Source organism: Protobothrops mucrosquamatus, unplaced genomic scaffold, assembly GCF_001527695.2.
Source record: "Protobothrops mucrosquamatus isolate PMUCROS unplaced genomic scaffold, P.Mucros_1.0 scaffold3891, whole genome shotgun sequence".
NCBI classification, from domain to species: Eukaryota; Metazoa; Chordata; class Lepidosauria; order Squamata; family Viperidae; genus Protobothrops; species Protobothrops mucrosquamatus.
In genome coordinates this window covers 51,317-79,070 of record NW_015389838.1, presented here as the reverse complement: position 1 = coordinate 79,070, position 27,754 = coordinate 51,317, and the positions used below count along the sequence as shown (strand labels likewise).

Below are 27,754 nucleotides of genomic sequence, written 5' to 3'. Positions count from 1 at the left end.
AATAGCTTGACTCCCTCTTCTTTGGAAAATATGAAACAGAAGGAACTTCTCCTCTGCCTGGGCCATGCAGCTAACATTGTAGTAGCTGTACTTAAATCACAATCCCCCTTTATACACTGCAGCAACCGTATGTCTCAGCTTCCTGCTGTGTTCCTAGCTTCTTTACAAGCAAAGAATGGATCTCCTGGGAATGGCCCAGTCACTCAGTCTTCATTCTCTTCCTTGACTGAGGCCGTTAATACAGTCTGGGGACCGATCTTAGCGTTAAGTGGGATCCTGGATGCAACTGTTTCCTTTCTGGCAACGAATCTGTTGGTGCTATTTCCAGCGATCTGCCCATCTTCTGCACTTTAAAGCTGGTTTGAGACTGGTGATCTGTAAGCTGCTTGGAAGTTCTCTTTGGTTTATGTTGATCATTCCGGCATTTGCCTTACAGGGGAGCAAAAGGCAATTGTTGCCCTCTAGGGGAGGAGTCTGGTGCACAGAGAAGAATAGCCACCCATGCATTTACTTTTAAGAATACCTATTAACATCAGCCCAACAATCAACAAGTAAACAATACCCCAGTCAAGGAACTGCCAACAAGCTAACAGTAAACAGTCTAACCCAGTGGTGGTGAACCTATGGCACGGGTGCCAGAAGCGGCACTCAGAGCCCTCTCTGTGGGCACATGCGCCATTGCCCCAGTCCTAGGCCTTCAGCTGGGTTTTATAAAACCTTTTCGCTTTAGGCCACCGCCGCCGTGTGCAAAAAAAAAAAAAAGAAGGTTCAATCAGTCAATTTCAACTTCTTGCAGGGAAAAAAAAAGATCTTGCAAATTTGGAATTGATTGATTGAACTTTTTAGTCCCACCCAGTCTGCTGTTACCACCGCAGACACGCGCACCCAATGAGCCACACCCACCCGGCACCCGACGATGCATAAGTGGGTTTGGGGTTGCAGTTTGGGCACTCAGTCTCTAAAAGGTTTGCCATCACTGATCTAACCAAAGGACCACCCAGACCACTCCCACCAACACTTGACATCAACAGGACAAGCCACTAGAATATAAATTGAGAATAAAACCCACGCTCTACTACCACTGATGATGTTACATAGTTTGGTAGTGAAATGTCTGCAAGAAAACTACCAAGCTCAGAGAGCATCAAGGACCCCTCAGAACACTACTGCATGAGTGTGCACGCTCTGAGATGGGTTTAAGAATTGTATCGTGCACTGCAGAGTATGTCCAGGATTGTAAAAATGAGCAGGATATCCTCATGTTTCCCTCCTCTTAATTTTTTCTTTTTTTTAAATTCTATTTTAGTTTTTATTATTTTTACGGGGTTTGGTCACAACAAAATTTCCCTCAAATAAAGTGCAGCTCCTTTTGTCATCAGTAGGGGGAACAAGAACACTAGGGTAGTGTTATAGCTAGTGTTATAGCTCCCTCTACTGTTAAGGAAAAGCACTGCTGTGTTTTTAAGACAAGAAAAGGTTAAGAAATAAGACCGTGGTTGAACACTTAAGACATTTTTTTTTCTTTCCTTAACCCACCTTCCTAAACAAACAAACAAACAAACAAGGTCCATAAATGTTCTCTGCCCATCTAAAAGATTCTGGGGAGCACAGAAAAGGAATTAAACCCCATAAATTGTGGGTTTTCACATCCTTGGTTTATAGAGTTGGTGTAGGTCCAGGGATATTCTCATTAATAAAAATAACCGAGGAGGGTTAAGTTTTGTTTTCTTGCATGCCAATTTCAATTTTCCTTTAATTGGATTCCTTTAATTAAAGGAAACTTTTAAAATAAGTTAGATAAGTTAAGCTAGCTTCGACTGCGTAGACTCAGCATCTAAAAAAAACAAATTAAACTACCATAGATTATGTCACATTTCCAGGATTCCCTCCAGGTATAGGTTTGATTCCTTTAAATGAGGTTAATTTTGGTTCTCCCATAGAGACTTTCAGTCTCTAACTGCTGTGGATTATGAAGGCTGTATGGCCAACCATATGAACAGTACTAGTTAGGAAAAGTTACTCTAGTTCAGTGTTTCTCAACCTTGACAATTTTAAGGCATGTGGACTTCAACTCCCAGAATTCCTCAGCCAGCCAAGTTTCCAAGTTTGAAGATCCCTGCTCTATTTAGTCTTTGTTCAACTTCATCTGACTGCAGCCCTACCTGGGGTACAAAAGCCTCCCAACATTAACTCATGCACTTATCAGTACTTACTCGGACTACTGCAATACTCTCTACATGGGGTGGGGTCCTTGAAGACTACCCAGAAGCTTCAATTGGTCCAGCACACAGCAGCCAATTGCTTGCGGATACAGTTCAACGTGAGCATCTAGATCTGGGCCCTGAACTACTGTATTCCCCCCCAAAATAAGACCAGGTCTTATATTAATTTTTGCTCCAAAAGATACATTAGGGCTTATTTTCAGGTGATGTCTTTTTTTTCTTCATGTACAACAATCTATATTTATTCAAATAAATAATTGTCAATTGTATTATTTATTCATATTTAATTATATATTAGTATTATTATTTTATAATTCAATACGTCCGTCGTGTGTTTTGCAACGGACGTACTAAATGCATCTGTCTGGCTGACAATCTTAACTGGGGCTTATTTTTAAGGTGGAGTTTATATTACAAGCATCTTTCTACTGCTGTACCCCCACTTAGGAATATTTGCTACTCCCCAGAAATTCACTCAGTTCAAATGCCGTGTTGTTAGCCGTCTGCAAGCCCCTGTTTTTCAACCTTGGCAAATTTAAGTTGTGTGGACTTCAACTCCCAGAATTCCCCAGCCGCTGTGGGGGAATTCTGGGGATTAAAGTCCCCAGATCTCAAAGTTGCCGAGATGGAGAAACACGGCTGTAAGTCATTAAAATCAGAAAGACACTCAGAGAACATTTGGAGTACGGAGTATCACCAGATATTTTATCGATTTTGTGATATATATTTTTAATGCGTTAACTGATGACGGCTCATCTTTACTTTGTTTGATCTGCATGTTAAGGATGTTTTATGGTGCTGCTTTGCGCTGTGATTTTTATTTTTATTTATTACTCCGCAGACTCTTGATTCGATGGTTTTACAGAGGTATTGGAAAATGCTAAGAGTCTCCTCTATTGCAGTGGCTATAAATAGGGCCAATTAATAAAGAGGCTGGGGCATTTTACTTTAGCACCCAACATCTACCACTCTAAACTCAAATGAGGTAGGCAGAGATACAAAAAACTATTGATGGACTTAATTGTCCTTGCCTAAAGACTTCGAAATATCTTCTGGGTATTGGGAGAGCCTGAAAATGAGAGAAATGGATACGGAAGATTACACAGAAACATTTCCGCTCTCCGTGCTTCCCTAATGTTGATTTAATTCTAGGTCTAGAGAGACTGCATTGTACAAATCTATCAATTTCTGGTAATTTCAGAGATGAAGGGGGAAGCGAGGTTACTTATTGCCTCCCATCCTGAAGGGGTAATTTCTGGTTTTGTCATCAATTTGGTGCTGAAGAGATCTTTGGGAAAATGCCACCAGAGAAATTATACCTTCGGAAAAAAAGAAAAAAGTGCAAGTAATAAGGAATCCTTGCGGATTTTAGGCCGCTAGTCGTTGCCAACTAGAGCGGGCTCTGCTCATCTCCATTTCAAGGCCATTGAGCCAGCGCTGTCCAAAGACATTTCCATGGTCATATGGCCAGTGTCGTGCCCAGAGGCGTAGCGTGGGGGGTGCAGGGGGGGCCGGCCGCACCGGGCGCAACATCTGGGGGGGGGCGCTCGCACTCGCAGCTCTCTGCCCCTGCCTGGCTCACTCACTCTCTCTGCAGTGCTGGCTGTGCGAATCCGATCTGAGCCGCCGGGTCGCCAACGCCACCCACTGTGGAGGGGGGCGCAAATTACTTGCCCCGGGTGCTGACAACCCACGCTACGCCACTGGTCGTGCCTCCGTCGGAGCCTGAATCTGTGGACCCTATGGAGGTCGAGGGAGAGGGGTCTGTGGCCTCAGAGGAATGTGGGGAAGAGCAGGCCGAGGCAGGCCAGGGCCCTTCAGGATTGGGACAGGAGGAACAGGAGACACAGAGTTCAGGTGATGAGCAAGGGCCACCCCCTCCTGATCCTAGAGCACGGAGAGTGGAGAGAAGGAGGGAACAACGCAGGCAGGATCAACTACTCGGGAGGAGAGTGTCCCGCCCCTCTCCACAAGGCACACCTAGAGACTGAGATTTAAGGAGGTGCTGTGGGGAGAGGCATTTGTCGGGAACAAACGCTGATTCCTTGGACTTTTGTGTGTGTTTTTGCTGATCTCTTGTTCTGTGACTTCTGTTTGGAAACCCGGAAACTCTGACCATTGGATTGGCTGACAACGTTGCTTGGATGTTTATAGATCTCGGACTGTATTTTGGCTTCCCTTTGAAACTGCTCAGGCAAGCGTGTATTCACACAAACTCATTAGATTTATGATGTGTGTGTCATTTCCTTGTTACCTCCGTGGCCTTGAGTAAATACCTCTCCTTGTCAGACTTATGTGAAATTACTTGCAGCCAGAGGTGGCTGAAGGTGTGTGTGTGTCTTCCTGTGTTTGGAGGCTTGCCAGAAACGTGGGAGCATTTGGGGAAAATTTGGAGCAATTAAAGGGCGGTTTGAATTGCCAGCTGGCTGCATTGCCTCGGTGCTGTGCCCTGGGTCATCACAGCCAGCATGACATCACGGAGCGCTGTTACCTTCCCATTGAAGTGGTACCCATTTATCTACTCGCATTTGTATGCTTTCAAACTGCTAGGTTGGCAGGAGCTGAGGCAAGGAAGGGAGCTCACCCCATCACGTGGAGCTCGGGTCACGAACCTGGGCTGCCGACATTCTAACCCAGGGGTAGGCAACCTTGGCTCTTTTTGACTCGTGGACTTCAACTCCCAGAATTCCTGAGCCAGCCATGCTGAGGGGAAAGGGAGAGGTTTCCAAGCTGAGCCATGCTGGCTCAGGAATTCTGGGAGTTGAAGTCCACAAGTCATAAAAGAGCCAAGGTTGCCTACCCCTGGTCTAACCGATAAGGCCAGTATCTTAACCGCTGAGCCACCATGCTCCCCCTGCGAGCAGTAAGAACTCTATGAAAATAAAATACAGGTAGTCCTTGATTTATAACCAAAGTTACAATGGCACCGGAAAAAAATGACTTAAGAGCCGGTCTTCACACTTACTGTTATGTATTGAAATATATAAAGTTGTGTTAAGCCTTGTAAAATGAAACTAACCTTTAGATGACCCTGACTGTTAACTCCAACTGTTTTGGAGGGAAACTTTGAACACTCATATTTGGGCGGGATTTTCAAGTATGGTGATTGGTAGGCCCCGTGGGCTCAGGATATAATTACAGGCAATTGCCTGCCATTTCCAGTTGCAGTTAAAGTCAATAAATAGTGTTGTAATTATGCTGGTCTGTTCCTTGCCTACTAAAGCCCACTACACAATGCTTACAACCACTGCAAACCATCCCATAGTCACATGATCGAAATGTGGGTGCTTGGCAACCGGCATGCACAGTATTTACGACAATTAGAGCACCCTGGGGGGGGGGGTCATGTGACTGGCATTTGGGAGCCTTCCCAGTCAGTTTCCGACAAGCAAAATCAACGGGGAAAGCCAGATTCACTTAACAACTGAGTGATTCACTTCACAACTGCAGTGATTCGCTTAACAACCATGGTAAAAGCAGTTTGTAAAATCAGGCATAATTTACTTACCTTCTTTTGGCATGGGAATTCTGGTCCCAATTATAGCCGTAAGTTGAGGACCACCTTGATCTTGTCATCTACATTATTCTTTCTGACACATACTAATAAGCAGAGGGATTACTGCCACGATCCCCTCTCGACAGTACAAAAGGTGTTTTCAACAACAACCTTTTTAAAGCACCTCTCTCTGCAAACTCTGCATTCAAAAAGTATTTTATTAGCTACAAACAAATATACATCAAACAGCGAAGTGCTTATCCTGTGTGGAATACCATCTAATGCTTGTTTTTCTAGGCCTTTTCCTGGGAAATACAAAGTCTGGTCACGTAGCGTTAGTTTATTTTTTTTTCAATCTGGAAGAGTTCTTTGTGACTTAAAATGAACAACGTGCAGACCCTGCATTAAGAAATGTTCCTTTCTAAGGCACACTGTGATACAAGCGCATACATATGTTTGTATGTAGGTAGGCACTTTCTATAATTATAAGCAATATAGTCTTTTCAGATTATGTCAAGGTAATAATTTAACAGCTAACCAGCTTGTATAATGTGAGATGTATGATGTAATGTAATATAAAGTGGATGATGCAATGATAGGAATAGCAGGGACTGTGTCTCTTAAAGAGCAAGCAGGGTCTGTATCCCTTTAAGAGCCTGAGTATAAAAGGGAAGGCTTTTGCTGGAGTGTCTCTCTCTCACCCGTTTCCTGCTGTAACTGCTGTGTGTTGGAGTCTGCTGTATTACCACTTGTAGGTGTATTGTTCCTGATGTATAATATTGTAGATAGTGTTAGATAAACCGCCATTTAATATAGACCACTGTTGACTGTGTTTACTCCTGAGTTATCTCAGTGCAATAAGACTGTGCATGCTCCTGACAGATTACATTTCTATACATTTGGACTACTGTAACGCTCTTTACATGGGGACTACTGGACTACTGTAACGCTCTTTACATGGGGCTCCCTATGGGGAGCATCCGGAGGCTCCAGCTGGTCCAGAATGCGGCCGCGCGGGCGGTGTTGGGAGCGACACGTCGCTCCCATGTAACGCCGCTGCTGCGCGAGCTGCACTGGTTGCCAGTGGCCTTCCGGGTACGCTTTAAGGTGCTAGTCACCACCTTTAAAGCGCNCTGACCTAGGGTGAATTTTAAATAGGGATAATTTTTAATGATTTTAAATAGTCACAGCCACTAATATTTGGATTTTAATTGGTTTTTAGAAGGGGTAATTCTGTATATTGTTTTAACATGCTGTGAGCCGCCCTGAGTCCCATGGGGAGAAGGGCGGCATATAAATTTTGTAAAATAAATAAATAAATAAAATAAATTTCTATTATGGACCCTCACAAGTTCACAGAACAGTGACCTATTCTCAAGTCCAGCTTGAGGCCCATCATTAGGCTGGGCTTGAAAAGCTTTCAAAATTCTCTACCTAATTTTAGAGAAATTTGAAGTGGACGATTTCTCTGCCTCTCTCCCAGAGATTCATGCAGCTTCAACCCGAATGGCAGTTACAAAAAAACTTGAAAACCTGGTGGTTCTTTCAGTGGGTCTCCCAGGATGGTTGCAGAGTTCCCATTGGGTTTTTTTTATTGGTACTATGTTGTCTTCTATGGGTTGTCCGTCTGTCTGTCTATTAATTCTTTCAAATATAAATTAGCCAGAGTCATTAAGGAGTTGGGCAACCTCGAAATTGCATTAAATAAATGCATGTTCCTTCCTCAAGCTCAGTAACAATTAGCAGGAAGAACAATGGGAGGGGTTTTTTTTGACCAGCCACAGCATCAAAAAGGCAGATCTTGAACTGGCCATGAAAAATTCTGCAGGATTGCCTTAGGCAGAGTTTGGCCAGTGTCCATAACATTTTTTCTGGACCCATGAACTCCAAATTATATCATTCTTTTTCAAAAAAAATTATATAGTTGAAACACTGCCATCGGTCTCGTGAGATTTTGACAAAGTCTCAAGGTGATGCTGCCAAAATTGAGTTTTAACAACCTTGTGAGATTTTTAGAAAGCTGGGAGGCAGAGATCTGTAAATGGAACTGACAGCTCTGATCGCATCAGAGACAATAAGATGGGAAAGTTCGGGCACATGGCATTTTTCTCTTATGCCAAGGATGGAGTGGCATACAATTTTAGAGAGATGATTTGACATAACTCATTTATTTAATGATCTATCTCTTCCATTTTTTAAAAAAACCTATTAAGGATATGTGTATCTATCGCCAGATCTTATAAGAGTTTAATATACAAGCAAAGATCTCTTCCTATTCATGGTATTCTTAGAACAGGTAGGGGACGTAAGGTGGGTGGAATTTAGTGACTAGTTCATGTTTACCTAATGAGCATGCTAGGTCTCATGTAGACACCAGGCAAGGTTGCAAGAAAAAGGCTCAGTTCTTCTCAGCTCTACATGAGCACAGGGGACAGGGGAGTGGAAGCTAAAACATACAAAGAACGATTGCAGGAATTGGGTATGTCTAGTTTAATGAAGAGAAGGACGAGGGGGGACAGGATAGCAGTGTTCCAATATCATGTCACCCCTAGTCTTTCTCTTCATTAGACTAGACCAGGGGTAGTCAACCTTGGCTCTTTTATGACTCGTGGACTTCAACTCCCAGAATTCCTGAGCCAGCCATGCTGAGGGGAAAGGGAGAGGTTTCCAAGCTGAGCCATGCTGGCTCAGGAATTCTGGGAGTTGAAGTCCACGAGTCATAAAGCGGCCTAGGCCTAGACCAGGGGTAGTCAACCTTGGCTCTTTTATGACTCGTGGACTTCAACTCCCAGAATTCCTGAGCCAGCCATGCTGAGGGGAAAGGGAGAGTTTCCAAGCTGAGCCATGCTGGCTCAGGAATTCTGGGAGTTGAAGTCCACGAGTCATAAAAGAGCCAAGGTTGACTACCCCTGGTCTAGTCTAATGAAGAGAAAGACTAGGGGTGACATGATAGTAGTGATCCAATATCTCAGGGGCTGCCACAAAGAAGAGGCAGTCAAGCTATCCTCCAAAGCATCTGAATGCAGGACAAGAAGCAACGGATGGAAACCAACCAAAGAGAGAAGCAACCTAGAATTAAGGAGAAACTTCCTGACAGTGAGAACAATTAATCAGTGGAACAACCTGCCTGCAGAATCCTGCTAGACTTAACCTTTGCTACTCTCACCCTAACAAATATAACAGAATGTAGAATAAGAGTTGAAGGGGATCTTGAAGGTCTTTTATCAACACCGTGCTCAAGCAGGAGATCCTATTATCATTTTAGACAAGTGGCTGTCCAATCTCTTCTTAACAACCCCCAGTGATGGAGCACCCACAACTTCTAAAGGAAGGACAGATAGCCCCAACTTGCAAGCATTCGTTTAGTGACCATTTGAAGTTACAATGGCACTGAAAAAGAGTGACATGACCATTTTTCACATTTGCAGCAACCCTGTGGTCAGCTGATCAAAATTTGAACTTTGGGCATCTGCACTGATGTACTTATAATGGTTGCAGTGTCCTGGGGTCATGTGATCCCCTCTATTGCAACCTTCTATAAGCAAAGTCAAAGGGGAAGCCAGATTCACTTAACAACCCAAGAGGTTTCATACATCCCAACTTACCATATTGTGGCTTGTCCCTAATTGTATAGACGATCGCAGAATCACTGGCCCCCAGCATCTCAGCTTGCAGATTTTTCTTTGTGATTTGCAACATGCCTCCCTCTGGGACCCAGACGGTAGAGCTGATAACCAGGCGGGGAATCCCACGGCTCTGCAAAGAAGACCGAAAATGCAGGAAGTCATTAAACGAAGCAATGAACCGGGCGGCAAGGTTGGAAGATGAGAACAACCAGAGTCTTTGAAGATCCGTGTAACACATCTTAAGGTGACATCTTAAAACAATGAACAAGCTGAATTTCCAATGGCATGGCAATCTATACCAATGGTGGAGAACCTATGGCACGCGTGCCACAGGTACACTCAGAGCCCTCTCTGTGAGCACGTGTGCCGTCCCCCCAGCCCCGCCTCCATGGCCCCCTCCTCAGCAGCAGCCCCCCGGAGGAGAGTCGCCCCTCGGTGTGACCCATGCAGAGCAGTGCAGCCAAGGACATGGCAGCCGGGCAGCGGGGACAAGATTCTGCTCTCGCGCCCCGTCGCGCAGATGATGCTGCGGGGCGCAGACAGAGGGCATGCCCGCCATGGCGCTGCTGGGCCACCTGGGTGATTTGCGGCGGGGGACCATGGTGGCTGTGGATAGCCCTGCGGGTGGGCGGGGTGGGGCAGGGCAGCGGAGCGGGGATGGGGGCAGAGTGGGGCGGGGTTTTGGGGGCACTCAGTCTCTAAAAGGTTTGCCATTCTATACATTACCCAGAGACCAACTGAATGCTCTAACAGTGGCATTGGTTTCAGGCGCAAGACATCAGAAGCCAGGCTAGAGATCGAAAGCACCATAATTTCATTTACGTTTTACACCCATTCCCAGAGCACCCTCAGTCTTCAAAGATCTAACTCAAAATGGATGCAGGAGCTCCTCAAAGGATACCCACCTTCTATGTCACCATCGATTGCTAATCAACTCAAGATCTACTGAGGACCCAGTTCAAAAAAATAATAAAAAAGGCTGCCACGTCGGGTCTGTTAAGAGTACAGCCACCTTTGAAAATATCCCAAAGGTACTTTTCTAAAGGCGACTGGACTTCCTTTGTTTTTGCTTCAAGACGTTTCGCTTCTCATTCAGAGGCTTCCTCAGTTTTCCCGAAGGAAAAACAAAGAAAGTCCAGTTGCCTTTTGAAAAAGCACCTTTGGGACAACTGTGACTTGGATTCAATTCAATTCAATTTATTTGATTTATATACCGCCCTTCTCCCTTGCGGGACTCAGGGCGGTGAACAGGCACATTAATAAAACAGCGATACCATAATATTTAAAAATATTAAAAACTAATTAAATTATTTGTCCTGTCCTAAAACCCACTATAATGGATGACTGAGAATCTCCCTGGACTTTGAAAATAACCCCGTCATCCCCAGAGCTAATGGTTCAGAGTTTAACTCTGTACTTTGTGACTTATTCAACCACAGTAAACTCTGGCTCAGCTGTGGACCCAGTTAAGCAGTCTCCGAGAGTTTCCAGCACCAGGGGAGCTCGCTGAAAGAGGTAACCAGAGCAAAGAGGCTATTTTAAGTTACAACTAAGTGCAAATCTGCAAAACGGGGATGCAGATTGAATCCATTAAACCCCTGTCCTCCATCATTATTATTATAATTAATTTTGCTGTGCTTCTAATTGCTAAGAGAATCCTAACGAGCTCATTGGGAACAGTTCTGGATGCTCTTTAAGGCCTGGGATGGTAGGTCAATGAGCTCATTAAAGTAGGTTGTTTTACTCAGTAGAAAATAGAGAATCTATTCAGAAATCCATTATGCTTTAAAAGCAACGCTGTGCAATCCGTTCACACAATTACCTTATTGTATTCAGGGTGAAATCCGAGAGATTTGTTTTGTTTTGAACAATCATGGAAACTTTTGTAGAAGAGCAGGCAGATCCCGGCTGGTGGTGAAATTAAATGTGTCATCAATTAAGAGTCCTTTGTTGTTGTTAGTTGCGAAGTCGTGTCCGACCCATCGCGACCCCATGGACAATGTTCCTCCAGGCCTTCCTGTCCTCTACCATCTTCTGGAGTCCATTTAAGCTCAGGCCTACTGCTTCAGTGACTCCATCCAGCCACCTCATTCTCTGTCGTCCCCTTCTTCTATTGCCCTCAATCTTTCCCATCATCAGGCTCTTCTCCAGTGAGTCCTTCCTTCTCATTAGGTGGCCAAAGTACTTGAGTTTCAACTTCAGCATCTGGCCTAAAGGGCAGTCAGGGTTGATCTCCTCTAGGACTGACCGGTTTGATCGCCTTGCAGTCCAGGGGACTCGCAGGAGTCTTCTCTAGCACCATAGTTCAAAGGCCTCCATTCTTTTGCGCTCAGCCTTTCTTATGGTCCAACTTTCACAGCCATACATTGCAACTGGGAAAACCATGGCCTTGACTATACGTACTTTTGTTGGCAGGGGGATGTCTCTGCTTTTTAGTATGCTGTCTAGATTTCCCATAGCTTTCCTCCCCAGGAGCAAGCGTCTTTTAATTTCTTGGCTGCAGTCCCCATCTGAGGTGATCTTGGAGCCCAGGAAGACAAAATCTGTCACTACCTCCATTTCCTCCCCATCTATTTGCCAGGAATTGAGAGGGCCGGATGCCGTGATCTTGGTTTTCTTAATGTAAGAGTCCTTACATTGCCACAAACGATCCAAGGCCAGACTCCCTTGTATTCCGTTGAATTCTGGTGCTGATTCAGATTTGAACATTAGTTGACTAGATTCTTGTGTAGAACCTTGAGCAATAAATTCTTCTGAATTGCAACTGAATGCTGGACATTAATCTCGTTTAACTCCTAGCTCTGCCTGTTCTTCTTTTGCGTACTCCTAAGTATATATGCATTTTTTTAAAAGGGGAATGCCCTAGACTTCACAATATTTTTCTTCTATACTTATCTATAGCTCATTGTTTGAAAGGGTGACCGTCCCCGTTTTTTCAGTACCTGCCTGCAATCAAATATAGATCCAGTTATTCCTTTTCCGATATATTTTTGAGGTGTTCGCAAACAAAACTGCTAGAGTGGTGTCAAGATTCAGCACAGCTCTCGGTAGCTAAAATTCCCCCAAAAGCACCACTAATCCATGGCTCCAAAAAAAAACCCCAAAACACTTTTCTGCAATTACCATGTGAGATCAACAGCAATTAAAAAACGATTAAATAAAAAGGAATAGGCTTCTTAAATCACTTGTGCAGAAATCTGGGCATAAGAGATGAGTTTGTTTTTCAGAAACAACTCAGTAACACAACATACAGACCGGCACATGGTAGAAGAGAAGATGCTGCGCGAAAACCACACACAGATTTGTTGCTTAAATAATATTTATTCGGGGAAAATAGGAAATGAAGATAGTCCTCGACTTATGACCGCAATTGAGCCCAGCATTTCCATTGCTAAGCAAGACAGTAGTTAATAGCAATAGCGCTTAAACTTATATACCGCTTCACAGTGCTGCACAGTCCTCTCTAATTAGCTTACAGAGCCAGCCTATTGCCCCCAACAATCTGGGTCCTCATTTTACTGACCTCGGAGCCTTGAGCCAGTCAGTATTGAACTGCTAGCAATGAGCAGAGTTAGCCTGCAATACTGCAAGCTAACCACTGAGCCATCACAGCGGGATGGAATGGGATGGGATGGGATGGGATAGAATAGAATAGAATAGAATAGAATAGAAAAGAATAAGAATAGAATAGAAAATAGGAAAGAATAGAATAGAATAGAATAGAATAGTATAGTATGGAATAAAGTAGAGTAGAGTAGAATAGAATAGAATAGAAAATAGGAAAGAATAGAATAGAATAGAATAGAATAGAATAGAATAGAATAGAATAGAATGGAGTAGAGTAGAGTAGAGTAGAGTAGAGTAGAGTAGAGTAGAGTAGAGTAGAGTAGAACAGAATAGCTTATACACCACTTCACAGTACTTCACAGCCCTCTCTAAGCGGTCTACAGAATCAGCCTATTGCCCCCAACAATCTGGGTTCTCATTTTACCGACCTTGGAAGGATGCAAGGCCGAGTCAACTTTGAGCCTGTCGGGATCAAACTCAAGGCTGTGGACAGAGTTTGCCTGCAATACTGCATTCTAACCACTGCGCCAGCAGGGCTCTTAAGTGAGTTTTTGCCCCATTTTACGACCATTCTTGCCATAGTTGTTAAGTGAATCACTGCAGTTGTTAAGTTAGTAATACGGTTGTTAAACGAATCTAGCTTCCTCACTGACTTTTGCTTGTTAGATGGGACACTGCAACCATCGTGCTAATTGCCAAATGTCCAAATTTTGATCATGTGACCGGGGGGACGGCAATGATTGTAAGTGTGAAAAATAGTGATGTCACTTTTTTCACTAAGTTTGAGCACTTAATTATTAGTACAAGAAGGTATCAAACTGATACCAATTTGAATTAAAGAGCTTCTTCCAAACTAATTCAATTTCTGCTGTTTCTTTATTCGCAGTATGGAAATCCAGTAAAGTATTATGGGATTATTTATTTATATTGAACAGAAAGCAAACGAAAGCTGAAAGTTATATTGTTCAATGAGTCTGGTGGGATCAAGACTCAAACAGAATCTGACGCTGGATAAAGAAACAAAAATTAAGACAATTCATTATCAAGTAGACCTTTTGGAAGTAAATGAATCTTAGAAGAAGATGAACTTTCTTAAGCAGAAGTATTCTGAGAAAAATTATTGGCCTATCAACTGGGAAGAGAACTATGTGTTTATTTAAAAAAAAATTAAACCACCCAATATTCAAAGTTTTCTGAGTAGTTCATAATAAAACACATTAAAATGCCAAAAAATGCAACTATCATTTCAGATTGGGATGGAAAGAATTAAATTTCAGCTTCAGAAGAGATGATAAATCAGTTTGTTAAATACTATTCTCAACTGTATGGAAAACAGATGCCAAGTTTGTAAAAGATTATAGAGTATTTGGACACAACGCTAGATTATGAAATTTACAGATCAGCAAAAGGAATTGCTTAACAAGCCAATTACCAAAGATGAAATAAAGGAAACAAAATTGCATCAAGTCCCAGAACCAGTATTCTGCAAAATACTGTAAGATTTTCAAAGAAATTTCCATGGGACCATTAATTCAGGTAATGAATGAGATACAAGAATGTTTTCCTTCTTCGTTGGCATAGTGCTTTCAAAATTTGATTTTATAAGCTTATTGTTGTACTGAACATACAGTAAACTACAGGGATTCCTTGATTTACAACCGCAATTGAGTCCAAAATTTCTGTTGCTAAGCAAGACAGTTGTTAGGTGAGCTTTGCCCCATTTTACGACTTTTCTTGCCACCGTTGTTAAGTGAATCACTACAATTGTTAAGTTAACAACCTGGCTGTTCAGTGAATCTGGCTTCCCCCATCGACTTTGCTTGTCAGAAGGTCGCAAAAGGAGATCGTGTAACCCCGGGACGCTGCGACCATCATAAATATGAGTCAGTTGCCAAATGTATGAATTTTGGACACGTGGGGCTGCCACAACGATCGTGTGAAAAAATGGTCCTAAGTCCCTTTTTTCAGTGCAGTGGTAACTTTGAACGGTCACTGAATGAAGTGTTGCAAGTTGTGGACCATCTGTGCAAGGAAAGGTTGCTGGAATTGGGTATGTCTTTAGTGACAGAAATGCTAATTCCAATTGTTGTGGTAACCTGAGAACTTACCTGTCTTTTCACGTACTGAAATTTTTTAGCTAACTTTCAGATGACATAATTCCTAAATGCCACTTTGTAACGCCTTGGTAAGCCCACACTTGGAATATTGCATCCACTTTTGGTCACCTCCTTATAAAAAAGATGCGGAGACTTAGTGGAGAAGAGCAACAAAGAGGATTAGGGGCAGTGCTGGGATTCAAATATGTGAACAACTGGGTCTCTGGATGGATGCCGCTTCCGGAAGTCCATTCTGGGCCTGGGCAACAAAAAATTAGCTACTGGTTCTGCCAAACTGGTGCAAACTGGCTGAATCCCACCACTGATCAGGGGGCTGGAGGCTAAAACATACGAAGAACGGTTGTCTAGTTCAGGGGTAGGCAACCTTGGCTCTTTTATGACTGGTGGACTTCAACTCCCAGAATTCCTGAGCCAGCCATGCTGAGGGGAAAGGGAGACTTTCCAAGCTGAGCCATGCTGGCTCAGGAATTCTGGGAGTTGAAGTCCACGAGTCATAAAAGAGCCAAGGTTGCCTACCCCTGGTCTAGTTTAATGAAAAGAAGAACTAGGGGTGAAATGGTAACAATGTTCCAATATATAAGGGGTTGCCACAAAGAATAGGGGTTCAACCTATTCTCCAAAGCACCTGAAGGCAGGACAAGAAGCAACGGATGGAAACTAACCAAGGAGAGAAGCAACCTAGAACTGAGGAGAAATTTCTTGACAGTGAAAACAATTAATCAGTGGAACCACTCGCCTTCAGAAGTTGTGGGTGCTCCAACACTGGAGGTTTGTAAGAAGAAATTGGACAATTATTTGTATGACAAAGTATAGGGTTTGCTGCTTGAGCAGGGGGTTGGACTAGAAGACCTCCCAGGTCCCTTCCAACTCTGTTATTCTGCTAGGAGTTTCAGAAGAACTGCAGAAATGCCGTGATACAAATAGAAGTACTCAGTGTATTATAAGAGATCGCATAATTATAAATAGCTTATTTAAACTGTGGGATAAATGTAAAAGAAAAATAAACCCAGGTTTCATCGTCTCTTGCTCAAACATTATTTTCATGAAAGCTAACGTGGTAAAAGGTTGATTGGCAGGGATAATGATTCCTATAGACTGCAAGATTTAACATTTAATCAAACAAAGATGAAATCTTTCGAGACTCACTGCTAGGAATAGTCTGAAACACCTCATTAATTTCAATATCTTCAAATCAGTAGTATAGTAGTTCAAAAGGAGCTAAAAATTTAAGATGGCAAAGGTAGAGGGTTTTTATCATATTTTAGAACCTTATAAAACAAAACCCGGAACATCTGCTAAGGCTCATACCTAATTGCTATTAAAATCTAATTCAGGAAACCGAAGAAGACAAGAGCCACAGGATTAAAGGAATGCAGAATCAAAATAGGATAATTAAGACGCAACTAGATTTCCAGAGTTCAATCGCTCAATCAGAATAGAGCTGGAAGGGACCTTGAAGGTCTTCTAGTCCAGCCCCCTGCTCAAGCAGGAGACCCTATACCAGGGGTAGGCAACCTTGGCTCTTTTATGACTCGTGGACTTCAACTCCCAGAATTCCTGAGCCGGGTGGCTCAGGAATTCTGGGAGTTGAAGTCCACGAGTCATAAAAGAGCCAAAGTTGCCTACCCCTGCCCTATACCATTTCAGACAAGTGGCTGTCCAGTCTCTTCTTAAAATCCTCCAGTGATGCACCCACAATTTCTGGTGGCAAGCTGTTCCACTGGTTAATTGTCCTCACTGTTAGGAAGTTTCTCTTTAATTCCAGGTTGTTTCTCTCCTTGATTAGTTTCCATCCATTGTTTCTTGTTTTGCCTTCTGGTGCTTTAGAAAATAAGTTGACCCCCTCTTCTTTGTAGCAGCCCCTCAAATACAACTGCTACCATGTCACTCCTTCTTTTCTCTAGACTGGCCATCCCCAATTCCTGCAACCGTTCTTCATACGTTTTCATCTCCAGACCTTTAATTATCTTAGTTGCTCTTCTCTGCACTTTTTCCAAAGTTTGGCCTATGACTGAATCACACTTCACACAACGCCTAGCCACATCGTTGCAAGACAATATATCTGTGTCATAAAATTCTGGAAGGCAGATGCAGCCAAGTTTCACATCTGCTACTCTTAATGGACATCTTAATCAAAGCCCTAAATTGTATATCTCCCTATGTGTTAATTTTATCCTTTGGCAGATTCATCACTCAGCTGTGTTTCACTCATCACTAATTCACACCTAATGCACACCACTGATCACTTATTTCCAAGAAGCATGTTAGAACCAACGTTTTTTTCTCTTTACGATATTACTTTCCGGGTCTCCTCTTTTTTTCTTTTCTCCCCCCCCACCTCTTTTTTTAGGATAAGAATAACTCATTCTTGTTTTTACAGGTAATCCTCAATTTGCGACAATTGAGCCCACTCTTTTTGTTGCTAAGTGAAAAATTTTGCTCCATTTTACGACCTTTCTTGACACCGTTGTTAAGTGAATCACTGCAGTTACAAAGTTAGTAACACGGGTGTTAAGTGAATCTGGCTTCCCCATTGACTTTGCTCGTAATAAGGTCACAAAAGGGGATCACATGTCAACAGTCATAAATATGAGTCCGTTGCCAAGCATCCGAATTTCGATCACATGACCATGTGATCAATGGTCCTAAGTGTCAAAAACAGTCATAAATCATTTTTTTCAGTTCCACTGCAACTTCAAATGAACTATTGTTAAGTCAAGGATTACCTATATTCTGCCATTAATGTTGTTGTTGTTAGTTGCGAAGTCGTGTCCGACCCATCGGGACCCCATGGACAACGTTCCTCCAGGCCTTCCTGTCCTCTACCATCTTCTGGAGTCCATTTAAACTCACGCCTACTGCTTCAGTGACTCCATCCAGCCACCTCATTCTCTGTCGTCCCCTTCTTCTCTTGCCCTCAATCTTTCCCAGCATCAGGCTCTTCTCCAGTGAGTCCTTCCTTCTCATTAGGTGGCTAAGATACTTGAGTTTCAACTCCAGGATCTGGCCTTCTAAAGAGCAGTCAGGGTTGATCTCCTCTAGGACTGACCGGTTTGATCGCCTTGCAGTCCAGGGGACTCGCAGGAGTCTTCTCCAGCACCATAGTTCAAAGGCCTCCATTCTTTGGCGCTCAGCCTTTCTTATGGTCCAACATTCACAGCCACACATTGCAACTGGGAAAACCCAGGCCTTGACTATACGCACTTTTGTTGGCAGCTGCCATTAATACTATTATATATATTTATACTTTTCTTTTGCTAATTGATTTAATACAACATACTTAAAATTAAAAGGAGGAAGCCAAATGGGTCTTCCTGATATTTTCTATGCATATGGACATTTTTGTCTCTTTCAATTGACATGCTTTTCTCACCTCCAACTCCCTACAAATTACAGGCTGTGGAAAAAATGAAAAACGCTTTGACGGAGATACCCCTGGGGACAGAACAAGTGTAGCCAGCAATTTCTGGAAAGAGAAGTTGATTTAAAGCTGCATGAATATTTCCTTTGAAGTGAGTCCTTTAAATGACTTCTAAGTAAATAAGTATAACACTGTGTGTTAGGTCTACAATGTGGACTGGAATGTACAACTGTTACACTATTTTTATTTATTTATATGTATCCCACTTTTATATTTTTACAAATAACTCTAGGTGGCAAACATATCCAATACTCTTTCCTCATCCTATTTTCTCCACAACAGCCCTGTGAGGGCTGAGAGAGAGTGACTGGCTCAAAGTCACCCAGCTGGCTTTCATGACTAAGGCTGGACTAGAACTCACAGTCTCCTGGTGACTGGCCCAAAGTCACCCAGCTGGCTTTCATTGTTAAGGCGGGACTAGAATTCACAGTCTCCTGGTGATTGGCCCAAAGTCTCCCCGCTGGCTTTCATTGTTAAGGCGGAACTAGAACTCACAGTCTGCTGGTGATTGGCCCAAAGTCACCCAGCTGGCTTTCATTAAGGCGGAACTAGAACTCACAGTCTGCTGGTGATTGGTCCAAAATCACCCAGGTGGCTTTCATTGTTAAGGCGGGACTAGAAGTCACAGTCTGCTGGTGATTGGCCCAAAGTCACCCAGCTGCCTTTCATTAAGGCGGGACTAGAACTCACAGTCTCCTGGCGATTGGCTCAAAGTCGCCCAGCTGGCTTTCATGGTTAAGGCAGGACTAGATCTCAAGAGTTCTAGCCTGGTGCTTAACCACTAGACCAAATTGGTCCCAAACCATGTAAGATTTTAGATTTACATTCAGTACCTTATACAAGGGAAGAAACAGCAGCCTATGTAGCCCTTATAATATAAGGATAACATGGTAGTAATGGTTCTGCCCATTAACGTATGAGCAACTACAATTAATTTATTTATTTTCCACCCTTATTATTTTTATACACAACTCAAGGTAGCAAACGTATCCAATATACCTTCTTCCTCTTATTTTCCCCTCAGCGACAACCCTGTGAGATGAGTTAGTCTGAGAAAGAATGATTGGTCCAAAGCCACCCAGCTGTGTTTCACGGCTAAGGCGAGACTAGAACTCATGGTCTTCTGGTAATTGGCCCAAAGTCACCCAATCGGTTTTCATGTTCAAGGCGGGACTAGTATTCACGTCTCCCGCTTTCTGGCTTGGTGCCTCAACCACTAGACCAAACTGTCTATTAGCTCCATCATGACCAACAGTCAAGGATTATGGTCATTACCCTCTCAACGCTGTTGGGCATCAAATTAAGCACTCCCGGTACAACTTCAGAGGTCTTACCTTTAGATCAATCTTGATGCGAAAGAGTAAATTCTGAACGTGGTACCCATCGCTCACTTGCAGAACCACGGTGTCTTCCAAACTGTTAGATCCATCGTGAATGTAATGCATGAATCCTCCCGAAAGTTCATCAAGGCTGAAGACATGCAGAGTCAATGGGCCATTTCCTGGAAGTTTGACTAATTGCCCATGTTTTGGAGGGTCTAAAATAGTCACCGTCACATCTTGAGGATTATCCCTATCCTGGATATCAAGCAAGTGGTTGGTGATGGTTCCAGCATCTCCTTTGCTAACAAAGAGAACTTCATTCTTGAGGACATAAGGAGACTGAAATAGAATAACAACAACAAAAATCAGTTCCTGAGTTGCTGGTATATATATAAATGTTTTATAATCACAAGTGCTTAATATTTTATCAGCAACATATTGTCTGGGTTCCAACATTTAACTTGCTAATACATATTAAGTTCCTTTCTCTCTACCTCCTTTTTCTAGCCAATGATAAAAGATATCCCATGTTCTAAAATAAACTGAATCTTCTTTCTTTTTCATTTTCAGTGTCACTCTATCCCAGAGGTAGGCAACCTTGGCTCTTTTGTGACTCGTGGACTTCAACTCCCAGAATTCCTGAGCCAGCCATGCTGAGGGGAAAGGGAGAGGTTTCCAAGCTGAGCAATGCTGGCTCAGGAATTCTGGGAGTTGAAGTCCACAAGTCATCAAAGAGCCAAGGTTGCCTACCCCTGCTCTATCCATTTCTGCACACTCTTAAGATTTTTTTAATTAACTCTTCCTCCGTTGGTAAATCTTCATTTTTCCAGTGTTCAGCGGATTGCTGCAGTTAATATATGTAAAATTAAATATATATACTCTTTCTCATAATTTCTTACAATTATGCCTAACATTCAAAGTTCTGATGGCACTCCTCCCCCCCCACCCCCATGGCAGATGATTGCATTTCGGGCACTTGGCAGCCAGTGGGCATTTCTCACAGTCATGTGACGGCGACTTTTGTCGCAAAAAGTTTTCCAGCAAAAAAAATGCCCATTACTTTCAACAGGTTTGCTCAACGAATGCAACGTTCACTTAACAACCGTGGCTTTACTTTAAGGACCACTAATTCGCTTAATGACTTCCAGGTTCTAGTTTAATGAAGAGAAGGACGAGGGATGACATGATAGCAGCGTTCCAGTATTTGAGGGGCTGTCACAAAGAAGAAGGAGTCAAGCTATTCTCCAAAGCAGGACAAGAAGCAATGGATGGAAACTAACCAAGGAGAGAACCAACCTAGAACTAAGGAGAAATTTCCTGACAGTTAGAACAATTAATCAGTGGAATGGCTTTGTCTCCATAAGTTGTGGGTGCTCCAACAATGGAGCTTTTTTTTTTTAGAAGAGACTGGACAGCCATTTGTCTGGAATGGGGTAGGGTCTCCTGCATGAGCAGGGGGTTGGACTAGAAGACCACCAAGGTCCCTTCCAACTCTGTTATTCTGCTCTTACTAAATAATAACAGATGGGTTTGGTTTTTGTTTAGTATACATATACTTTACACTATACTTTGTAAGTTGTTATGATCGAGATACATCCTGCCGATATTTGATATTCAGGGTTTTTGTTTTGTTTTTAAAATTACAACAGTGTTCCGTATCTGTGGAACAGATGGTATCCTTGGTAGAGGATGTGAGAGTTTTAGAAGGTAAGGAACCTGGGACAGAAAGCCAGGGAGAAGAGTCACACAGTCCTTCTGTTACTATTCTAATCTTGCCTTGGGTCATGTTCAAATTATTTATCATCTCCATGGCAAACTGAGTAAAAGGGCAGAGTGGGCGAGGAGAACAACAAATGTTTAGAAAGTTTCATGCAGGGTTAGAATTAATTACAGACAATTCATTTAGCGACCATTCAAAGTTACGATGGCTCTGGAAAAAAGTAACTTACAACTGGTGCAGCATCCCTGCTGTCCTGTGATCAAAACTCAGCACTTGGCAACTGTTGTACATTTACAATGGTCACAGCATCCTATATTGTAATAATAATAATAACAATAAAGTTGGAAGGGACCTTGCAGGTCATCTAGTCCAACCCCTTGCTCGGTAGGAAACCCTATACCATTTCAGAGAAATGGCTGTCCAGTCTCTTTTTAAAAACTTCCTGTGTTGGAGCATTCACCGCTTCTGGAGGCAGGTTGATCCACTGGTTAATTGTTCTAACTGTCAGGAAGTTTCTCCTTAGTTCTAGGTTGCTTCTCTCTTTGGTTAGTTTCCATCCATTGCTTCTTGTCCTGCCTTCAGGTGCTTTGGAAAATAGCTTGACTCCCTCTTCTTTGGGGCAGCCCCTGAGATATTGGAATACTGCTATCATGTCCCCCCTCGTCCTTCTCTTCATTAAACTAGACATACCCAATTCCAGCAACCGTTCCTTACATGTTTTAGCCTCCAGGCCTCTGATCATCTTTATTGCTCTTCTCTGTACTCTTTCTAGAATCTCAACATCTTTTTTATATCCTGGTGACCAAAACTGGATGCAGGATTCCAAGTGTGGCCTTACTAAGGCATTGTAAAGTGGTATTAATACTTCACGTGATCTTGATTCTATCCCTCTGTTAATGCAGCCTAGCACTGTGTTGGCCTTTTTGGCAGCTGCAGCACACGGCTGGCTCCTATTTAAGTGATTGTCCACTAGGACTCCGAGATCCCTCTCACAGTTGCTACTATTGAGCAAGGTACCCCCTATACTATACCTGTACATTTGGTTTTTCTTGCCTAAATGTAGAACCTTACTTTTTTCACCATTGAATTTCATTTTGTTAAATAGCGCCCAGTGTTCAAGTCTGTCCAGATCCTTCCGTAGGTTCACGGGATCGCCACTTGCGACCTTCCCAGACAGCTTCCAACAAGAAAGGTTGGCGGAGAACCCATCAGGGAAGGTTACAAGATCCAGTCGCATGGTCTCACTTAATGACTGCACCGCTGAACACTGAATTCTCCGGTCTCTATGATGGTTTTAAATTCAGGACTTCCTGTAAGCGATGTGCTGCTTTAAGACCTAAATTGGTTCTGGGGATCATATGTAAGTCTGCAAAAACTGTGGATCTATTTTTTTTCTTGTTTTTGCATTTTTGTTTTAAATGCATGATGATACGGGACGTCAATCAAACAAGTAAGAAATCCATACATTTTCATCTCACCATTACTGCAATCTTACACACAAACAGAGAAATACTGTCAATATACATTTTCCCCTCCAGCCTGTTCAAAAATACGAATCCACCCATCTTCTACCTTACCTGAGTTGAAAGAGCTTGAACACTGAACATTACTGGCTCAGATGTAGATTGTTGATAGCTGAGTGTCAGGAAAAACGAGCCATTCCTAGAGGAAACCCCAATACGATATTATATTGATATAAATGTAGTTTATCACTATGTACAGTAGATAGGTACACATTTTCATTCATTCAGAAGAGCAGTAGCGGTACATTTTTCTGGGGTTTCAAGCTTGTCCAAAGGAAACCCACTGTCATGCCTCCGTCGGAGCCTGAATCTGCAGAGGAAAATGAACTGGAATGGGACCCTATGGAGGTCGAGGGAGAGGGGTCTGTGGTTTCAGAGGAACGTGGGGAAGAGCAAGCCAGAGGCAGGCCAGGACCCTTCAGGATTGGAACAGGAGAGGCAGACTTCAGGTGATGAACAAGGGCCACCCCCTCCTGATCATAGAGCACGGAGTATGGAAAGAAGGAGGGAACATTGCAGGCAGGCTCAACTACTCAGGAGGAGAGCGTCCCGCCCCTCTTCACACCTGGAGACTGAGATTTAAGGAGATGCTGTGGGGAAGGGGCACTTGTCAGGAACAAACGCTGATTCCTTGGAGTGTTGTGCATTGTTGCTGATCTCTTGTTCTGTGACTTCTGTTTGGAAACCTGGAAACTCAAGACTATTGGATTGACTGACCACACGTTACTTGAAGGTTTAAAGACCTCGGACTATATTTCGGATTCTCTCTTTTGAAAACTGCTCAGGCAAGCTCGGATTCAAACAGACTCGTTTAAGTTTATGTTTTCTTCCTTGTTATCTCTATGGCCTTGAGTACTTTCTTATGCTAAGCAGTGTTTCTCAACCTTGACAATTTTAAGGCATGTGGACTTCAACTCCCAGAATTCCACAGCCAGCAATGCTGGCTGTGGAATTCTGGGAGTTGAAGTCCACATGCCTTAAAATCGTCAAGGTTGAGAAACACTGTGCTAAGCAGACTGTAATTGAACCTCCTTTCAGCCAGAGTCGGCTGAAGGTGTGTGTGTGTGTGTGTGTTCTTGTGTTGGAGGCTTGTCAGCAAACGTGGGAGCATTTGGGGAAAATTTGGAGCAATAAAAGAACTGCTTGAATTGCCAGCTGACTGCATTGCTTCTGTGCTCTGCCCTGGATCATCACACCTACTTTTATTTGCTATTGTATAATTCAAGGCCCCATAATAATACTCTCCCCCTCTTATTTTCCCCACAACAAAAACCCTGTGCGATGGACTGGGCTGAGAGGGAAGGACTGGCCCTAAGTCACCCAGCCGGCTTTCATACCTAAGAAAGAACTAGAACTCACAGCCTCCTGGTTGCCAGGCCAGTGCTTCAACCACTACACCAGACTGTATTGACCTACAATAGCCTCTTGGTTTCACAGCCAGGAACATCTCTCTTATGCCATCTGCCTATAAATTTAGATTTCACCAAGGAACGTTCACCGGTTCACTTTTTCAACCCCTTACGTGAAGGTCCAAAATGGCGCACTGTATTTCTGAAGAAACAAAGACCTTCACGATTTGGAATTCCAAACCTAAAAACAACGCCCGTTTTCAAGGGAAAGGCTTATGGACATCCGTTACATCTCGGCTTCCAGAGTTGCAGGAAAACTGGAATAGTTTTAAATCCATCAATTGCAATTGATCAGGAGGAAACGTTCTAAGAATTAAGCCCCGTTTGAAGGGATTACATTCTTCGGAGGGATCTTCTCCCATTCTCCTCCCATTCTCTGGAACAGAAGATGTAAAGAACCACCCAATCACCTGGATTTCGTTTTGTCGTGGAGAAAGAAAACACGCTGTTCCTTCACGTCTTCCCAGGTGAAACGGTCCTGTTCCCTTTCTTTGCCTTCAGCCAGGACCACCAGCCTGCCGTTGGTGGGAGGGGCTGCCATGCGAAAGAGGAGTCCTTCTCCATAGTCCTCTACGTTTTCTACTTCCAGCAAGGAACCATCTAGAAGTTTCAGCCCTCCGATTCCAACCAAGAGGAGGCTCTTGGCCTTGAACCCAGGAGCAGGCCCAGAAGCTAAAACCAAAGGAAGATACAAAATTCAGCAATCTTTATTAATTACTCTGGCACAACACTCCCTCCGTAACATATAAAGTCCCTGAACTTTGTGCACCAGTATGCAAAATCCATCAGAAATTGATGGTTAACAGGAGTCCTCAAAGGTGGAACAGACCCTTATTTTTATACTTTGGCATTACAGATAGTCCTTGACATAATAATAATAATAATAATAATAATAATAATAATAATAATAATAATAATAATAATAATAATAATAATAACAACAACAACAACAACAACAACAACAACAACAATAATAATAATAATGTTGGAAGGGACCTTGGAGGTCAACTAGTCCAACCCCCTGCTCAGGCAGGAAACCCTATACCAGTGATGGTGAACCTTTTAGAGACCGAGTGCCCAAAAACCGCCCCCCGCCCCCACTCCTCCCCCCGCCCTGCCTGCTCCGCCCCACCCGCTCCCTGCCCCACCCAACCACAGGGCCACGCACCGCCTCCATGGCCTGCCGCAGATCGCCCAAGCAGCCCTGCAGCGCCATGTCAGCCACGCCTTCCTTCCACACCCCACAGCATCATCATCACAGCATCATCTGCAAGCTATAGGATGCGAGGGCGGAGTCTTGTCCCGGATGCCTGCTATGTCCTTGGCTGCGCTGCTCTATGCGGGCTGCGCCCGGGGGCGATTCTCCTCCAGGGGGGCTGCTGGTGAGGAGGGGCCCACGGGGGGAGGCGGGGCTGGGGCGACGGCGCACGTGCCCACAGAGAGGGCTCCAAGTGCCGCCTCTGGCACGCGTGCCATAGGTTCGCCACCACTGCCCTGTACCATTTCGGACAAATGGCTGTCCAGTCTCTTCTTAAAAACTTCCTGTGTTGGAGCATTCACAGCTTCTGGAGGCAGGTTGTTCCACTGATTAATTGTTCTAACGGTCAGGAAGTTTCTCCTTAGTTCTAGGTTGCTTCTCTCCTTGCTTAGTTTCCATCTGTTGCTTCTTGTCCTGCCTTCAGGAGCTTTGGAGAATAGCTTGACTCCCTCTTCTTTGGGGCAGCCCCTGAGATATTGGAACACGGCTATCCTGTCGCCCCTCGTCCTTCTCTTCATTAGACTAGACATCCCCAATTCCAGCAACCGTTCTTCATATGTTTTAGCTTCCAGTTCCCTAATTATCTTTGTTGCTCTTCTCTGTACTCTTTCTAGAGTCTCAACATTATGACCATTCGTTTAGCGACTGTTTGAGGTTATAACAGTAAAGTTACTTACAACTGGCCTTCGTGTTTGCAGGTAGTCCTCGACTTATGACCACATTTAAAGCCCAAAATTTCTGTTGCTAAGCAAGACACTTGTTAAGTGAGTTTTGCCCCATTTTACAAACCTTCTACCACACAGTTGTTAAGTGAATTATTGCAATTAGTGACACAGTTTAAGTGTCAATGGCTTCCCCATTGACTTTGGCTGTCAGAAGGTCACCAAAGGGGATCACGTGACCCCCGGGACACGGCAACCGTCATGAATATGAGACAATGGGCAAGCATCCAAATTTTGATCATGTCGACATGGGGATGCTGCAAAGGTCATAAATGGTGAAAAACATTCATAAGTCACTTTTTTCAGTGCCATTGTAACTTTGAATGGTCACTAAACGAATGGTTGTAAGTGAAGGACTATCTGTACGGCTGTCCCAGTATCCCCGTGGTCACATGATCAAAATTTGGGCACTTGGCAACTGGCATGTATTTACAACTATTGGAGTATTCCAAGGTCACGTGATCCCCTTCTGCAACCTCTGCAGATGGCTTCCAAAGAAGCAAAGTCAATGGGGGAGCTGGATTCACTTAACGACCGTGTGATTCACTTAACCACAGTGGCAAAAGTCGTAAAATGAGGCAAGAACCACCTTCTTTAGCAATGGAAATTCTGGCTCCATTTGTGATCATAAGGACAAATACATTGCTCAATTTAAGTTGACCTGTCATTCATGGATAAGGTTTCTATTGAATGTTCTATTTTCACCTCATCATTTTAATAGTTTCGAAATTTACATTAATCAGAATCTTTACTGTACTGTTTGTAACACTACATAGCCTCTTGTTAGTAATGTCAGCTTTTAGGCATTCTTCATAGTTTACATTGTTATTGACGTGAGTCTTTCTGTTGGAACGATGGTTGATACTTTTATGCTTTCATATTGCCTTATCAAATTCAAAATATAATTTGAATTTGAATATGGGGGGGGGGGGACAAAAGAAGAGCCAGAACCTCAAGAAGAAATTTCTAGCAATTTAAAAATAGCCAGGATGCTTCAGGAGAAATGAGGAAAGAATACGTAGGGAGGCATAAAATCAATGTTAGTGAACATCCTCCTTTATTAGATCAATATTGTACGGTAAATATATATTTCTGTTTAAAATGCTTTATGGTTCTAAATTTCTCTCAAAAGAATTCTCAGAGCTGTAGTTTGCAGAATGTCAGAAAATTTCCTTTAAAAAATTTTCCCCAGTGTGACACACGCAGGAATATAATGCCAGGTTTCTTCAAACTGACAATACGCAACCTAATAAATCATCATGTGTTCGGAGGCCCTTCAGCAAATGTTAGCGCATGGATCTAGTCACCATGGATTACAAGTCATGGTTTATATCAGGGGTAGTCAACCTTG

At 43.3% G+C, this 27,754-nt stretch overlaps 1 protein-coding gene across 1 annotated transcript in view; it reads right to left on the bottom strand.

Annotated features, from left to right (window-relative positions):
- Positions 1 to 27,754, bottom strand: part of FRAS1 (Fraser extracellular matrix complex subunit 1) — a gene marked incomplete at both ends in the record, with an annotated part of 156,298 nt that overhangs the window by 82,190 nt on the left and 46,354 nt on the right. The window contains 5 exons of the mRNA XM_015827704.1: positions 9,324 to 9,472; positions 16,171 to 16,187; positions 19,784 to 20,110; positions 23,069 to 23,153; positions 24,834 to 25,095. Coding sequence (XP_015683190.1) covers positions 9,324 to 9,472; positions 16,171 to 16,187; positions 19,784 to 20,110; positions 23,069 to 23,153; positions 24,834 to 25,095 — 840 coding nt within the window. The remainder of the gene's footprint in view (positions 1 to 9,323; positions 9,473 to 16,170; positions 16,188 to 19,783; positions 20,111 to 23,068; positions 23,154 to 24,833; positions 25,096 to 27,754) is intronic.